Here is a 17,151-nt window from a genome sequence, read left to right as displayed (position 1 = left end):
GATAGGCTACGGCAACCCATGCTTGACCAAGGAAAAAACAGATGGCCAAACTGAGGAAAGTGGGTGTCTTCAATCCAGTCTACTCAATAGTATGCACAGATGAGGAACAATTAGATGGGTAAATGAAGTGGAACTGTATCAACTGTGTTATTGAAAGCTCCTCGTCTGGGCAATTTTGCATCTCATTAACTTTACGTATTGCATTTCTGTGACAAAGCGACTGTTTAAGTACTGCAGTCTGCCTTTAACTGATCTGAGCCAATGACATCTGAAGTTTTCTTATTGTAAACTTTCCTTTTGCTTGTATAGGTTTTATTATAGGAACGTAGTAAATGGGTGATAAAGATGGCTCGTGGCCTCACCACATTCCTAAAAGTTGCATGTCTGCTGTGATCCAGCCATTCTTATGGCAGTGATGATGCCACCACATTAATTTTATGAACCACACACACATTCAGTACTAGTCTCCCCCATTGTGTGCATCACTTTGTGATGTCACTGCCACAAAATGCACCTCTGGATTGCCCTGGAACGTGCCCAGCGCCAGACACCCTGGCCCCCGCGAGAACCACGACACCAGACGCCTGTACGACGCCGACCACCTCCACGCACTCAACGCCGACCGACCACTAGCTTCCAGGCCACCCAAAAGCAAACCCACGGACCATTCACCTGCTGAAACTGCAGCTTTACCAGCAAGCGTACGACAGCACATCCTGCCCCCGCCACCAAGGCAGGCAACAACCACCTTAGATAAATACTGCTCAACACCCGCTCCATCCACAGGCACGCCATCAAACTCTGGGACCTGCTCGACTCATCCTCCCCAGACGTTGCGTTCCTGACTGAGACTTGGATGACACCTCATCGCACCCGACGTTGACAAAGCCATCCCGAATGGCTACAAGATCACCTGCAGGGACTACACCAACGGACCGTGAGGAGGAATCGCCATCGTCCACAGAAATACCTTCAGAATCTCAACCAACATCGAGGACACCATCGGCACCGCTGAACACCTGCACTTCCAGATCCACATCGATCCCAACACCACACTCGGAGGAACCCTCGTGTACAGAACCCCCGGACCCCAGGCACAGTTCATCGACTCCATCAGACGCCGTCATCTCGCATGCCCCCTCCTCCACAGATTACATCTCCTCGGAGACCTCAACATCCTCCTCGAGAACACCGTCAGCAACTCCACCATACTACTGGACAATCTCGCCAGCCTCTGCCTCAAACAGCTCGTCACAACACCCACCCACTCCGCCAGACACACGCTTGACCCAGTTTTCTCCGCCAGCAGCCACGTCTCTGTCAGCCACACCACCAAACTCCACTGGACCGACCACCACTGCGTCCACTTCTCCTTCATGAAAACCACTGCGCACAACCACCAGCAAAGAATCCCCCACAGCAGCTGGAACAAGATCACCGGAGACCAGCTAACCACCTTCCATGCCCTAAAGGCACCAGCTGACCACACCGACACAGCCACCCGCAACCTCAGGCAATGGATCAACGATTGCACCAACACTCTCGCTCCGATCAAGAAACTCTCGAACAGATGCACCGGCAGAAGAGCCATGTGGTTCACCTCTGATCTCTAGATATCCAAGCAGACCTGCAGAAGACTAGAGAAGAAATGGCGCCACGAGCAAACACCAGACAACCAGGCAGCCCTCAAGAACCCCAGCCGCAGACACCACCAACTCATCCAAACGGGCAAAAGGACCTCCTTAAAGGAACACTTCGACAACAATGCTCACAACAGAAAAGAGCTCTTAACCCCTTAGCTGCGGCGGCTATTCCGCCGCAGCGCTAAGGGGGAGGCGGGACCGCGTGGCGCTCGAGTGGGCTGTGCTTGTGATGGAACTGTTCTGTCACGGCCCCGCCCACTCTTTGGAACGTCAGCGCAGGCGCGGAATTTGCGCCGCGCAGGGGGGGCAGGCGGGCCGTGACGGAACCGTTCCGTCACCAGCACAGCCCACCCGAGGCTCATGACGGAACCGTTCTGTCACGAGCACGGAAAGGTTTAAACATCTTGAAGTAACCCATCAACCCCAGCTCCAGCTCCAACGACATCCCCCCGTCACAAGACCTCTGCGACTCTCTAGCAACCTTCTTCCACTGTAAGATCTCAGACATTCATGACCGCTTCGACTCCCAGACCTCTCCAACAGCCACCGACACCCCAGACCCACCGCCCCCAGTCACACCGGATGCCTGAACTCCTGGCACCACATAAACGACGAAGACACCATCAAGACCATGAACACCATCCACTCCGGCTCAACATCAGACCCCTGCCCCCACCACATCTTCAACAAAGCGAGCTCCATCATCGCACCCCATCTCCGTAAGATCTTCAACAGCTCATTCGAGACTGCCACCTTCCCAGAAAGGTGGAAATACGCAGAGATCAACGCCCTGCTCAAGAAACCCAAGGCAGGCCCAAAGGACCTCAAGAACTTTCGGCCCATCTCCCTGCTCCCGTTCCAGGCGAAAGTTATCGAGAATATAGTCAACAGACAACTGACCCAACTCCATGAAGATAACAACTCCTTGGACTCCTCTCAGTCCAGATTCCACAGCAACCACAGCACCGAAACTGCCCTCATCGCCGCCACCGACGACATCCGGGCCCTGCTGGACAACAGCAAAACCACGGCCCTCATCCTCCTGGACCTCTCGGTCGCCTTCGACACAATCTGCCACCACACCCTTTTCATATGCCTCAACAACGCAGGGATCCGTGACAAAGCCCTGGACTGGATCACTTTCTTCCTCACCGACAGAACCCAGAGAGTCCGCCTCCCTCCATTCCGATCCGAAGCCACCAAGATCACCTGCGGCTTACACCAAGGATCATCCCTCAGCCCGACCCTTTTCAGCATCTACATGACACCACTCGCCAACATAGTCTGATCGGACGACCTAAACGTAGTTTTATACGCCGATGACACCCAGCTGATCCTCTCCCTCACCAAGGACCCCGCCACTGCCAAAACCAACTTTCACGAAGGGATGAAGGCCGCCGCCGAGTGGCTGAAGAGCAGCCACCTGAAATTGAACTCTGACAAGCCAGAGGTCCTCATTCTTGGCTCCACTCGCTCCACCAGGGACGTCTCATTGGTGGCCGGCCTTTCTGGGAACTGCGCCGACACCCACCGACCATGCACGCAACCTGGGGTCAAAGACGCAACAAGTAAACGCCGTCTCTTCTTCCTCCTTTAACACCCGCCGCATGCTTCGCAATATCTACAGATGGATCCCCACCGGAACCAGAAGAACTGTCACCCAGGTCCTCGTCACCAGCAAGCTGGGCTACGGCAACACCCAATTCACGGGAAACATGGCCAAACTCCAGAAGAGACTCCCAACGCATACAGAACGCCTTCGCACACCTCCTCCTCGACATCCACAGCCACATCACTGCCCACCTGAGGGACCTGCACTGGCTTCCCGTCAACAAAAGGATCACCTTCAAGCTCCTCACCGACGCTCATAAGGCACTCCACAACACTGGACCAGAGTACCTCAACAGCCGACTCGACTTCTACACCCCGAACCGCCTGCTCTGCGGACCTCGCCCTCGCCACCGTCTCATGCATCCGCATAGCGACCGCCGGCGGCCGATCATTCACACACCTCACCAACACATGGAACACCCTCCCCACCCACCTACGACAGACCCAGGACCGGCTGACCTTCAGGAGACTCCTCAAGACCTGGCTGTACGATCAGTAGCTGCTCCCCCCCCTCCCCCCCCCCCCCCCCCCACCTCAGCGCCTTGAGACCCTCACGGTGAGTAGCGCGCTTTACAAGTGATTGATTGATTGATTGATGTTCTGTAGTGTATGATAGCAAAACCGAAATGTCAAATCAAGTAGCCTAAGCTCAAAAGTTTACATCCGTTGACTCCTAGAACTGATTGAGCCCACAAATGGTTGCTGCTATGTAAATGTGGGAGCCCAACGAGCTAATGTCTGAAAAGGTGGCACCCAACTCAGAGAAGCAACTATATGAGGTTACCCATGTCCATCCATCCCCCTTAAAGTGTAATTTTGAGAATTTGCATTTCCACGGACCGAGCATTTAGAGCCCACTGGTTCAAGCATCTTCTTATCATGACCAACTTTCCACCCTTCCCACTAGGGGCTTGATTACTTTTTACTTGTCTCCTTGGTATGTCTGCTGTGGAACAGACTTTGCATGCCTCTTTTTAATTGTCCTTGTGTTCTTCTTGCTAGTGTCCAGAACCAGGTGGACGAGGTCATCGATGTCATGCAAGAGAACATCACCAAGGTGATTGAGCGAGGAGAGCGGCTTGATGAACTGCAGGACAAATCTGGTGAGGGATGAGCGATGTCTGCTTCCTTGATGTTATAAGCTGAGCCTTTATCATCTCAGGGTTTTGATGGTGGTGTCCTAATTTTCAAAGACTCTTTCAAGTGATTCTATATTTAAAAATACTTGAGGGATTCTTCTTCATGGTATAAAGTGCCATTTTATTTGTAGTGTAAATTAGGCAAGTTATTTCTCTGTTGTGACATCGCAAGAGGGATCTAGAGGAGCAAACAATATGCAAAATACATAGTAAATCTGTGACCATTTATTAAATGAATTTTCAATTTAAAGAATAATAATGTTAATATTGGCTAGAAGAGCCGTAAGAGGAGGAGGTGTGGTGTGTGTGTGTGTGTGTGCGCTTGTCCTGCTTTCCTTCCTTGTCTAGGGCATGGTGGTTAATTGAATGTGTGGGGATGAAGAAGAGAGAGAGAGGAATAGTCAGCGTGGGGCTAGTTCATTTTCCTTTAAAAAAAAAAAAAAAATATATATATATATATATATATATATATAATAAAAAAACTGGCTCAAACTGTGTAAGCCTGGTGTTTGTTATGGGAAACCAATCTTTTTTTATGAAAACCCTCGCCCATCAACCTAGTTGGTGGCATGCTTCATCATCGGGTACCTCCCAAGGTGCCGAGTGCACCTCTGGTGTGCTGCGACACCTGAATTACAGCCTAGCAGGTTTGTTTTGTGTAGGTGCAATATGGTGCAATGAAAGAAACTGTCTATAGTGCTCCTTTCGTTATTATGGGGTAATTTTAATGGTGGGCCTTATGACCGGGTTAAAAATAGAAAAGGGCGGATATGTGTACAGTTTACTATTATGACTCTAATATACTGGGTATAGGTCTACATGTTTCAGCCAGTCTCTAGAGTATGCTGGCTTTCTTCAGGACCTGTAGAGTGATGTGTGCAAGAAAACAGTGTGGTTAAGATCTACCTGGCAAAAATGAAGGAAAGTGTCGCACTCGCTAAGGTGCGATTGAGGAAAATTGTTACCTCCTGGATCTGCTGTAAAACTATGGTGAATTTGCCATGTACAGCATGAATCCCGCAAGGGGGCAGGACCTGTAGGCACACGTTCGTCAAGGGTCTCTGCTCTCTGCTACTACCTGTTGTCTCCTCGAGTCGGGATTCTGTTGGTTAATTGAATAGCCAGGTCTTCAGCTTCTTGTGGATTTAAGAAGCGGATTCTCTGATGTGAAGTGGGAGGTTGCTCCCACTGTTGGGTGTAATGTAAGAGAAGACCCACTCTCCAGATCTTGTTCAAGGAATGTGTGCAAGCAGGAGTCCTGCGGAGGTGTCTGGGTGGTTGGTGGAAGGAGGTGCGGCTGTTTAGGTGGGGGGCCCAAATTGTGTAATGTATGAATGAGGAGATTGCAGTGAGCGCATTTTTGTTGAAGGGGCTAGTGGAGCTCCCTGAAGTGTGGTGGTCTTGTTGGAGATCACTACTTGTATCTTGTCAGTGTTGATCTTGAGACCGTTGGTTTTCATCCGGGTAGCCACTTTGGTCATTTAAGGCAGTGAACTTGTTTCTTCTGTCAGGGGACTTGCCAAGTAAGGAGAGTATGACTTCTGTGTCATCAGCATATAAGAGGATGTTGATGTGTGCACAGATTAAGTTGGACAGAGTCGGTCATGTATGCTTTGAAGACGGTGAGAAAGCGGGACGCATCTTTAGGCACTCCACAGATTAGTTTTCTGGCTTCAAAGGAGTAAGAGCCAGGCTAGACAGCTTTTGTTCTATTGGTTAAGCAAGAGTCAGTCCAGTGAAGAACGGGTCCTTGGATGCCAATCTCGTATAGGCATCTGAGGATGGGGTACAAGACTATGTCAGATGCTACAGCGGCCCAGGAGGATGAGGGCTGAAGTATCTTCTCTGTTTAGGATCAAGTGCATGTCGTCTGTGGTGGCGACGAGTACTATTCTGTAATGTTTGGGCCAGAGCAGGACTGCGGGCGTTGGTTGATGAGCTTCTCTAAGGGTTTTGCTGGTTATGGCAGGAGGGAGATAGGTCTGTAGTTGACAAGCATGGCTATCTCAACAGATGGTTTGTTTTTTTGAGCAGGGAAGTGATGCGTTTCCAGGTATCAGGGAAAGTGGCTGAATTGATGGAGCATGGGTGTTATTACTTCACTGATCACTAGGAGCCCTTTGGTGAAGGTGTGGTAGGGACAAGGGGCTCAGGTGGAATGCCAGAATGGATGGTCTCTATCGTGGTGATGGTTTATTCAGCAGTGACAGTGGGCCACCTGGTCAAGGTTCGGCCTTTATCTGTGAAGAGAAGTTGAGTTACGAAAATGGCTGGGTTGGTTTGAGGGTCAAAGTTGCTGTTGAGAATTTGGTACAGAAGAATTCTGAGAGATTGTTGCAAAGCTCTTGTGAAGGATTGCTGTTGCTGGAGGCATGGTGAGGTCTTTGATGATGGTGAGATTTCCTTGCTACTGGTCATGCTGGCTTCATTGGGGTCTGCAAGATCTGCGCACTTGGAGCTCCAGATCTGCTGGTGGTAGTGACTCTGGGTGGATTTGAAGCTTTGTTCTGTGTGTGTGGTCATGGCTTCTTCTACTTTTGCATTCCAGTTGCTTGCAGTGATGTGGTCAACCTAAATTCCTCTGTAGACCAGCGGGACTATAGTAGAGCACTTGCAATTGGGTTGCACGTTAGCGGATCCAGGGTGCCGGCGCATGTGGTGATCCAGCTGTTGAAATTCTTGATGGTTTTCAGTGAGCTGCCGGTGTGCTCGGGCCAGTGTGCGGCATGGATGTAAGCCCAGTCCTCACTTGTGATGTTTTTCCAGATGTGATGGCATGTCCAGCGGTGGTAGGTCGGTGGTGGTGCAGGATACAATGGGGGAAGTGATGTTTCACCAGGGTTCCTGGGGCTGGGTGCGGTCCAGGCACAGATGGGCGCAGATGGTTTGCCTTTGTCGTGCTAGCTTAGTGTCCACCCTTAAGTAGGTCCTGGAAGTTGGAAGAGGAGAGCAAGGGATGGTTGGTGGGAAGCTGGAAAAAGATAAGGAGCACTGGAGGAGAGAGAAGAGCAGGAAACCGGATCAGGGCCAATGAGACTGAGAAATGGCACAAATAGAGCCCAGCAAAACCTGAAAGGGCCTTGCCTTGTCTGAACCAGGCACACTCTACTCCTAGTGGGTGGGCTAGAGTTGAGGCCCTGGTTATTCGCTGGTCTGCACTGCAGCTGCAATGGGGGTGGAGGTAATGGGGATGGGGGGGCGTAGGGTTTAGCAGGGGCTTAATCACGTAGTGATGTGCTGCAGAGCTGCTCTTGTGTTTGCTCTTTCTGATCGACTTCTAACCACAAATCCCTCACCTTGGAATATTCCCCAAGCATCAGACTGGATCCAGAAACCTTTGAAGCAGTCCCCTTGTGGGCAAAGGAGCAGAGGGTGCTGGCATCGGAAGTAAGATGTGGTTGTTGGTGCCACTACTTTCTGATGCCTAAGAAGGATGTAGACCTCTCCCATATGGGCCCTTGGCCCTCTCAACACTTGACCATGCAAAGAGAAAGTCAGCATGCTCCCTTTGGCCCAGATCTTATCTGCCCTTACCTAACCCTGGCGACTGGATGAAAATTCAGGACGCTTATTTTCATATCTCCGTCCTGGAGGCCCAAAGGCACTATCTCGGGTCCAAGGTGGGTCAGAAACATTTTCAGGTTTTTCTGCTCCCATTGGCCTCGCCAGTGCCCCTAAGGTGCTCATAGTAGTGATGGAGGTGGTTCAAGCTCATCTTCGGAGTACCACTCTTGGTTGCTCTGTCATGTAAGTAAAAAAAAAACACATCATAAGGAACAAAAGATGGACAAAATGCTGAACAATGCAAACATTCACCCCCTGTCACAATGATCTCAGTTTACTCCATTGTTCTTTTGCTCACCAGGCCACCCCAGTTTGGACCCAACCATATGCAAATCAGTCTTGACCCTGCTTCTTATGTGAACAGTCCAGCCAGAATTGCCAAGCCAGGTCCTGCCCGGACCAGAAACGAGCATCCTGGGACGGGTTTCGGGGCATCACCCCATATCAGCCGAGCTTGCCCCGAAACCGGTCCCAGGTTGCTTGTTTCCAGCCAGGGGGGACATGGCTTAGCAGTTCAGGCTAGACTGTTCCCATGAGGAGCAGGGTCAAGAATGATTTACATATTGTTGGGTTCAAACTGGGTTGGCGTGGTGAGCAAAAGAACAATGGATTAAACCCAGATCTTTCTGATTTGTGGTGAATGTTTGCACTTTTCTGCTTTTCGTCCATCGTTTGTTCCTTTTGCTTCTGTCATCTAAGGCATCAACATCCCCCAGACTATGGCAAACCTCCCAATAGCGTTGGGTTTGACTGTAAAGTGCACAGACACGCATGCATCCTTCAGATATGCTCCCTTTGGTTGAACCAATTCTGTACACTGCAGTTTCATGCCTAGCCCCCAGAAAAGAGTCCAGGACCTTCAGGCTTACATGTTTATTCCCCAGTCCTGGATCTCAGTGAGACTTCAAATGATCTCCAGTGGTGGCTGCTGTACTGCGATTTGGTCAATGGCAGACCTTTCTTCCTACCTCACCCAGAGCTGACCGTGGCGACTAAGGCATCACTTCTGTGCTGGGTCTGCTATCTGAGAGCAGTGGCGGTCAACTGCCACCGGTCTTTGGGTATAGGCTCCGCTCAGCGTCTGCCTGTTAGAGTTGAGAGCCGTCTGCTTGGCGTTGAGACTTCCTGACATTCATCAAAGGGAGGTTGATTTAAGTGTTCACAGACAACACTATCGCCATGTGCTTTTGCAACAAGTGGGTTGGGGCATGATCCTTGTGCCAGGATGCCCTATACCTCTGGATGTGGCTAAAACACCACTGGAATTTCCTGATGGTCCATTACCTAATAGGATCTTTGAACGCCAGGGCAGAGGAACTCAGTTGCTGTTTTGGCTATCATGATGTTTGACTTTTACAACGATTACTAAAAAAAACACAGTTGCCAACATTAAATTTTCACTGAGAAACTGGCAGTGGGAACAGATGAGACCGATTCACTGCTTGGAGGAGTGAGGCATGTGAAGTTCAGAGGACCTTAGTCTCCAGTAGAGACTCCTCTCCACATCAGCCTGCTGGACTTGCTGGTCATTCGCCTGGTGCTGAAGCCTTTCCTACTGTTCATCAAAGGGAGGCTGGTTCAGATGCTTACGGGCAACACCGCCATTTGATGCACTGGAACAAGCAGGGCAGGATGGGGTCCTGTGCCAGACTGCACTTTGCAACTGGCTGGATTGCCAGTGCATTTCCCTGGTTGTGAACCACCTGACGGGAGCTTTGAATACCATGGCGTGCAAGCTCAGCCAGCAGCGCCTGGCTAATCACGAGGAAATGTCACATGGTATCTTTCTTCAATGGGTAGTAGCCTTGCTAGATCTGCTCACCACTGAAGAGTATACACAGTGCCAAATTATGCTTGCAGGGGTTTCCAAGAAGTTTCTCTGTCTGAGACGCTTTCTGGATAGAGTGGAGCAAAGGGGATTCCTGTACGCTTTTCCACAGATACCTCTCCTACCTCTAGTTCTGAAGATTAGGAAAGACTAGGCCCAAGCTATCCTAAAGGCTCCAATGGGCAAGAAGAGTGTGATATCAGGACCTCTGGTCATGAGTTTCTGTCCTTCATTCAGGCTACCTTTTTCGGAGTACCTCCTGTAGCTATGTGCATGGAGATTGAGAGTTGGCAGTTGATGGCATTTGATCTCTATCCCAGCGTTGTGGACATCATCCTGGCTGCCAAGTGTCCTGTTATGTATGTATGCCAGACACCAGGACCAGTTTATAACTTTGTGTGGCACCTGCAATACTGATACACTACAGGCCACTCTGTCTGATATCCTTCTGTTTGTCTTAACTGCGCCCAATGAAAATCCTTGTTGGCCGAAAGATAAGGGTTAGCTTTTGGCTCTTTTGGCCTTTTTAGTGTTGACGGCCAACCATTGTGTTTAAAATCGCCCATTGTGAGATTTTCGGAATTTTGAATAGTTTATTTCTTAAAACGCTTTGTGATGCCACAGGTGCATGTCATTTGAATACATGCACAGCCGCCCTTTATGCCTTTTTGATTTTGAAGACGCTATCTGGTTGCAGTGACTTCCTCGCATGAGCTATCTCACTCAGTGCAACCACCACCTTTTACGATCGTCCTTACTGACAAAGTGGTACTCAAGAGTAGGTTGTTTCCTTGCCAAAAGTGGTTATGGGTTTTCACGTTGGACAATCCATCCCTTTTCCAACGTTCTTTGCCCCGCCTTACCCTTCAAAGGAGGATGAGAGACTCCACCAGATGGATCCTAAAAGAGCTTTCAATTTTGCTGGATTGCATCAAAGACCATCGGGTGGAAGACCAGCCCTTTGTAGGGTTGTCTAGGGCAAAGAAGGACAAGGAGGTGACTTTGCCAAGGTGGCTAGTCATCTGAATTAAGATCTGTTATACACTGGCCAAGAAGCAGTCCCCAGAAGGATTGAGGGCCTACTCCACTAGGGTCAAGGCTGCTACTACTGTACTGATTGAATTTTGCTTAAGTCAAGCTGCGACATAGGTTATGGTTCACTCGTTCAGTAAGCACTACTGCATTGACAGCTGGGTCCCAGAGGAAGGACGTTTTGCCTGTCCGTTCCTAAAGGACTTTCTAGTGTAAGCCATTGCACAGACCCACCACCTTGGGAGGTACTGCTTTGGTACCTAAAGGTGAGAAATCTGTGATTAGATGTATTCATCAGAAGAACAAGTTAGTTACCTTCAGTAATGCTCTTTCTGGTGGTTAGTCTGTCTAACCACAGATTTCTAATCCCCCTTCCTCCTCCCCGTTGTGTGGTATGTCTCCTTTCCAATTTAAAAAGGTCCCATTTTAAGAAATCTGCTTTGGTATTGTTGATTATTATTGGATCTGTTTCTGAGGGTGTGGACAGAGTCAATAAAGTAACTGGCATTGTGCATAGTGGTGGCATTTATGTGGCTATATGTGGCTTCATTTGACGCTTTCAGGGGGGACAACATTGCATGATGCCATCTACCGGTGCACAGGAGCAATACTGTACAGAGTATCCACCAGAAAGAAATTTACCAAAGGTAAGTAACTAGTCCATTTGAGACTGACCCCATGGTGTGAAGGAGTGACTGATAGTTAATTTGCAGACTCTGAATCACTTGCTTTTTTATCCTCTTGATTTTACAGAAAGTAATATTACACCAGCATTTTGTTCTAGAGAATAGTCTTATTTATTATTTAACTTTATTGAAAAGTCAAGGCTGCTGCATATGATTAAACAAATTAAATCACAGAGACTACAAAGCAAACAAGCCAACACACCCGGCACAGAACCGGCAACAGACCAGTAGTTTTAAATACAGTCGGCGTTTGGTGAGTGATTGGGGCACCATTTGGAAATGGTAATCTAAAATGGGGTACCAGCGTTTAATAATTAACGGCGCACTGCGGGGGGAGGCATAAGCATGAAAGACTGGTACACAGGCGAAACACAAGATGCCCTATGTGCGCCCCTACTTCTGATCCCCAGGCGTAGCCACACTGCAGACCGCGACACCGAGGGGACGGCATTGCCCACAGTGAGGTAGCGGTGTGTGGGACAACACACTGCTCCCCGGAGTCAAGTGTGCATTGTGACACAGGATACGACCTGGGGGATTCGTTGGCGCTGAACTAGATACTTGCTGAGGGTGTTGTGAGGCATAGCCGGAGACCTGAGGTGGGAAATCGGGGGCTCATCTGTTAACGGGTTCCTCTTCCCTGCCAAACTTAAAGTGATTTACTAAGCAAATTACCTATTCTTCAATACTCCGGCAGAGGCGTGGCACTGGCTGGAAGAGCGCCCCCTACCGAGGCTCTCTGGTGAGTTGATGCCGCACTTTGGGACAGCTCTGCCACGGTGCAGTACCAGACCCAGATTTAAGCACCGTATCGGAAGAAATAATACACGGTCGCAAACACAACACTTAGGCGCTTGTTGCCGTAGGGCATCGATCTGACAGTGACCGCTTCACAAACACTGGATTTGGAAAACTTGCAATGCCGAGACGGCGTCGGAGGCATAGAGAGATCGAAGGAACCTGCCGTGCGTTTCTCGGCGGACTGTACTGATAAGGACATTACAACGGAATCGCAGGATTGGGGTGAGCCGCGGGGGAGGGGAGGGGAAGGCACACGTCAGAGGACATGGTGGGGAAGCAAAGCAAATGAGAGGAGCAAGGGAGAGAGTGGGGTGACAAGGGAAGAGTGAGGCGAGTGATGGAATGGGGTTACAAGTAGAAAGACATTGGCGAGGAGAGGCAGGAGAGAAAGAAAACAAGACGGACGGACGGAAGAGAGGGGAGGGGGAGGAGAAATGCGACACGGAGGGAAGGGGGCGGAGCGGGTTAAAATATACAAACCAAAAACAAGCCTTTCACCGTAACACGGCGGGCAGGGGAGGGGGCGGGCAGGGGAGGGGGCGGAGAGGGGAGAGGTGCGACACGGCAGGATGTGACCGTTGCGGCGGTGTTACGCGGAAGGAAGTTAGACGGCGTTAGACGGAAGGAAGAGAGGGGAGGGGGAGGAGAAATGCGACACGGCGGGAGGGGGCGGAGCGGGTAAACAAAGATGGACGTGCACGCGCACGCGCTTTTAAGGTCAATGCGCATGCGCATAAGCTCAATGCGCATGCGCATTGACCTTAAAAGTCACGGGCACTGCAAGGAATCGCCACGATTCCTTGCAGTGTAGATAAAGAGTGGATAAGTCGCAATACTCTCGCTTGCTCGATGCGCATCGACAGGCGAGACCTAAAAATAGTGGTGTCTACAAGCAGGAAGTCAGGCAGCAGTTACTACCCACAAAGTCAAATTATACTCCTGTTATTACTTTTATTGTTAAAATAAATGTGAATTATTTTCCTTTTGTACAGAGGTATATCATTTGTGCATCCTCTCTGTACAAAATCTATTTATTTTATGGAATTGGCCACTTGTTCTCAGACTATTCTTTTTTCATCTTTGCAGAAAGTTTATCGGACAATGCTACAGTTTTTAGCAGCCGAGCCAAATCTCTTCGAAGGCAGATGTGGTGGCGGGAATGCAAGGTGAGTGAAGAAGAGCATCACATGAGATTGTTTATTTCCAGCTCCATACTGAACTCCTCCCTCCGGCTCCATACTGCACTCCTCCCTCCAAAGTGAAAATGATCATGCTCCCTCAGTCCATCCATCTTTAAAAACAATCCACTGTGCGTCTCAACCACCTAGTGTTTTCTGTTACCAGTATGAACAGAAAACCTATACACACACTTCTGCTTAAAACCGTCTACCAGTAGGACACCTTCCCAGTTCCTCTTATATGCAAAAACATCCATCCCCTAACATTCACACAAGAGAAAAATCCATAATTGCACCTGTTTAATGCCCATGCTGCTCTCCTGCTAAATCTCATGCCACCACTGTTACTTTGTTATGCTACTGTTAGACCTGGCACCAAAGGCGTGGGTCTCCCTTCCATTTTTGCTGCTGCCTCATGTGTTTTTGCTGGTAAAGATGCTTTGGGCACTGTGCCACTGCTATTCAGTGCCATAGTGCAAGTGCTCCCTACTGTAAATTGATGTACTAATCAGTGGTTCCATGTTTGGTTATTTGGTTTACTTGTCAGACCCTAGTCTAGTGCACTGAGTGTGCCAGGGCGTGTAATCCAAATGCTGCTGGTGGGCCTGCAGCACTGGTTGTGCCACCCACAGAAGCAGCCTTGTAAAATTTGTCTAAGGTCTGCCATTGCAGAGCCTGTGTGCAGTTTGGTACTGTCATGCTGACTGGGAAAGTGCACTCTCTTCCCAGTCCCTAAACCTTCTCTTTTCTTCATATCAGTCACCCCTATGGTAGGCCCAAGGGCAGGGTGCTTTGTAAGTATAAGGTAGGACACGCCCTGGTGTGTGTGGCATGTCCTAATAGTGAATTACAGCCATTTTCGTTTTTCACTATTGTAAGGCTACCTGTTCTCCATAGGCCAGAATGGGCTGTTAGAGTTATTGTGAGTGGGGTAGCAAAGGTCCAGGGATTTTAAGGCTTGAACAACACTTGAATAAGTAATGTTGATAGGTGGGTGGAGACACACTCGAAGCTCTGGACCTCTTGAGCTTCAATTGAAGAAACAGTTTTGGTATGGAAACTGTAACAAAAGGGCTTAACCAGGAATATGAGTGGCATCACTGGCTGTAATTGTTTCCACGCTTTTTACTGTGAGATGATGTAACAATTGAACGGACATAGACACAGGTCTAAAACAGCTGAGAGAAACTATAGACTATGATTTTTCTTTTCTCGCTTTTCAGTATGCCATGGTTAAAACCAAATCTATAACAGATGTGCCATGGACAAAACCACATATATAACAGATGAAATGTATAACTACATCTGGGTTTGCAAAATTGTGCACCTTGTCTAGAATTAGCCACGATACTTGATTACTTTTCTGACATAATCTATTTATAATTGTTGTGTGAAAATGCTGAGACCTAATGTAGCAACACCTTCTAAGTGAAACACTAAGGATGTTACAAAACGATAATAGTTTAAACCACTTCTATATAAACGATCACTAGATATGGACCCAGCCTGATGCACTTCTAGGTGCTCAAAAATGTGCGCTCATATCCCTGCCCCTGCATGCCTTAAAGCTAAACCATGACTGCCATTTGACAGATGATGCTAATGTAATTCAGAACTGTAAGATCTTATCTGCTAACCAGAACAAATCAGCTCACTATCTCTTTTGTGTTCTAAATGAGTATAAAATAATGCATATACTGCCAAAATTTAACATTATGCTTAGCAGGTATCTATACCTCTTATAAATGGCGCCCGCCTTATCGAGCCAATAGGGACACCATTCCAAACTAATGCCGTAGCAAACCACCTTTGCCTTTGCGTAAACGCGTTTGCTGTTAAAAGCCACAAAAATACGATGTACGCTTTGTACGTTTATCTTGCTCTTTTAACATCATAAATAAATAAACACTCCAAAATCAATTGTGTTTTAAGACTAACCCGTCCCCGAAGCTACTACTTCCGGGTCGTTTGCTTTAACTTCCGGGTCGTTTCCTCTAAGTACCGGTTTCCCGCGACTATGGGCAGCGCTGGGATTCAACCCGAGACCCGCCATGCCGGAAGAACCTTAGGACCAGAGGCACTTGCCTAACCAGTAAGTCCCGTGTGCATGTCGTTTCTAATTCGTTCCGCTTATCTCCTGTAATCACGCAGTTATACCATCCCCCTCCCTCATGGACGGAAACGTCCGAAATCACGGTACATTTTAACCGCACGCCAACTTCGACTGCTGTGTACATTTATTTTAATTAACCGCCGCTCGCCGTCCCGCTTTCTGCGTGCTTTCAGCCCATAAATTTAGTTACGTCCCACTTTCTTTTCTCGTACAAACCCCAACATGATGGACGGCACCCCTACCTTTCTATTCAATAACTATACGCACAAATAGACGTACTCATCAGGGCGTCAATGCTTTTCATATACAACTTTAATACTGTACGGAGACGTGGCATAGCATTTACCACAGTTCTATTATGCCGTAATAACAATAACGTAACAATTGCACTCTTATGTAATTATTGTATAGCTTTGAAAAATGACCAACATACTGGAATGTCTGTCTCGCTTTATACAATGCCATTAATATACAATGAAGATGTAGGGATTAGCTTTTGGGTTTTCTTATCATGTGCCTTTCGAAAATAGAAACCAAGCAAACCCATTCTTTTAGAAGTAACTAATGATTTTGCTATATGCACAGTAAAAACCCAGTGTAAGTCACTAGGGCCATTACCATTTTTTTAACCAATCGTTAATATATGATCTTTTGGATGACAATGCTTAAGATGTAGGCACAATAGCCACGCTTATAACAAATTGAATAAGAGTTACTACCGCCAATGGGTTAGATAAATGACATGCAAGATATCACGAACCCGGGTATCTACGTTTACATAAAATTGTTTCATAGACAGATGCCTTTATATAGTACAAGTTTGTTTGGACTATTTACAATGTTTTATCTTAACATGCTATATATCGGATGTTAAAAACAATTGCACTCATGAATTGTTTTTGTTTGAATTGACAAATTGTTTTAAACTTGAAGAATTAAATTTTCGTACTTGAGATATTGTTAAACATATGGAAACGACACTTGTCTACGTGACTTAGCCAACTTGGGTATTATGATTGTATTCCATTTTTAATCGCACTTTTTCTACGGATCTACCTTTCTTTGTTCTGGGACTTTAGGATCTTTTTCCTTGATTGATCAAATTGCATACTATGACACTCTTTCTCTACGTTTACAAAATGTTGACGTCTTTCACCATAACTCTAAAAACACGTATATTGTTTCTTTCTGTAATTTCTTCTGCGCGGTTCTGGATCTCTCAATAATCACTACATCTGACTTTAGAACCATCACCTCTCTTTGAGCATGAAGATAAGTCTGCCTATAATGGCATCACAAAATCAAGTTAACCGCTTTCCACTCTAGGTGTTTCCTTTGTTTTCTCTTGGGGTCATCTGCTTTTAGATTACACAATTATAACATTCTTTCTTATATCCTTCAACAGCCTTGAGAAAGCCCCGGCGCAAATCGCCAAGAGGGGGCGAAACACGTGTCGGCTGTCCTTGTTCTATGAATGAAAATAAAAATAAAGGAACTAGACTGCAAACAATGTCTCTGTCCACCATTTTATGATCTGGGAAGAATGGATATTAATC

General features: G+C 47.8%; 1 protein-coding gene across 1 annotated transcript in view; it reads left to right on the top strand.

The window, feature by feature from the left end:
* The window catches only part of VAMP4 (vesicle associated membrane protein 4), a 177,128-nt gene that overhangs the window by 96,976 nt on the left and 63,001 nt on the right, over window positions 1-17,151 (top strand). The window contains exons 6-7 of the mRNA XM_086957617.1: window positions 4,257-4,357; window positions 13,391-13,470. Of these exons, the coding sequence (XP_086813743.1) occupies window positions 4,257-4,357; window positions 13,391-13,470 (181 nt within the window). The remainder of the gene's footprint in view (window positions 1-4,256; window positions 4,358-13,390; window positions 13,471-17,151) is intronic.

Source organism: Lissotriton vulgaris, chromosome 1_1 (assembly GCF_964263255.1).
Source record: "Lissotriton vulgaris chromosome 1_1, aLisVul1.2, whole genome shotgun sequence".
NCBI lineage: Eukaryota > Metazoa > Chordata > Amphibia > Caudata > Salamandridae > Lissotriton > Lissotriton vulgaris.
Note: the sequence above shows the minus strand (reverse complement) of the source record. Positions and strands in the feature narration are given on the sequence as shown.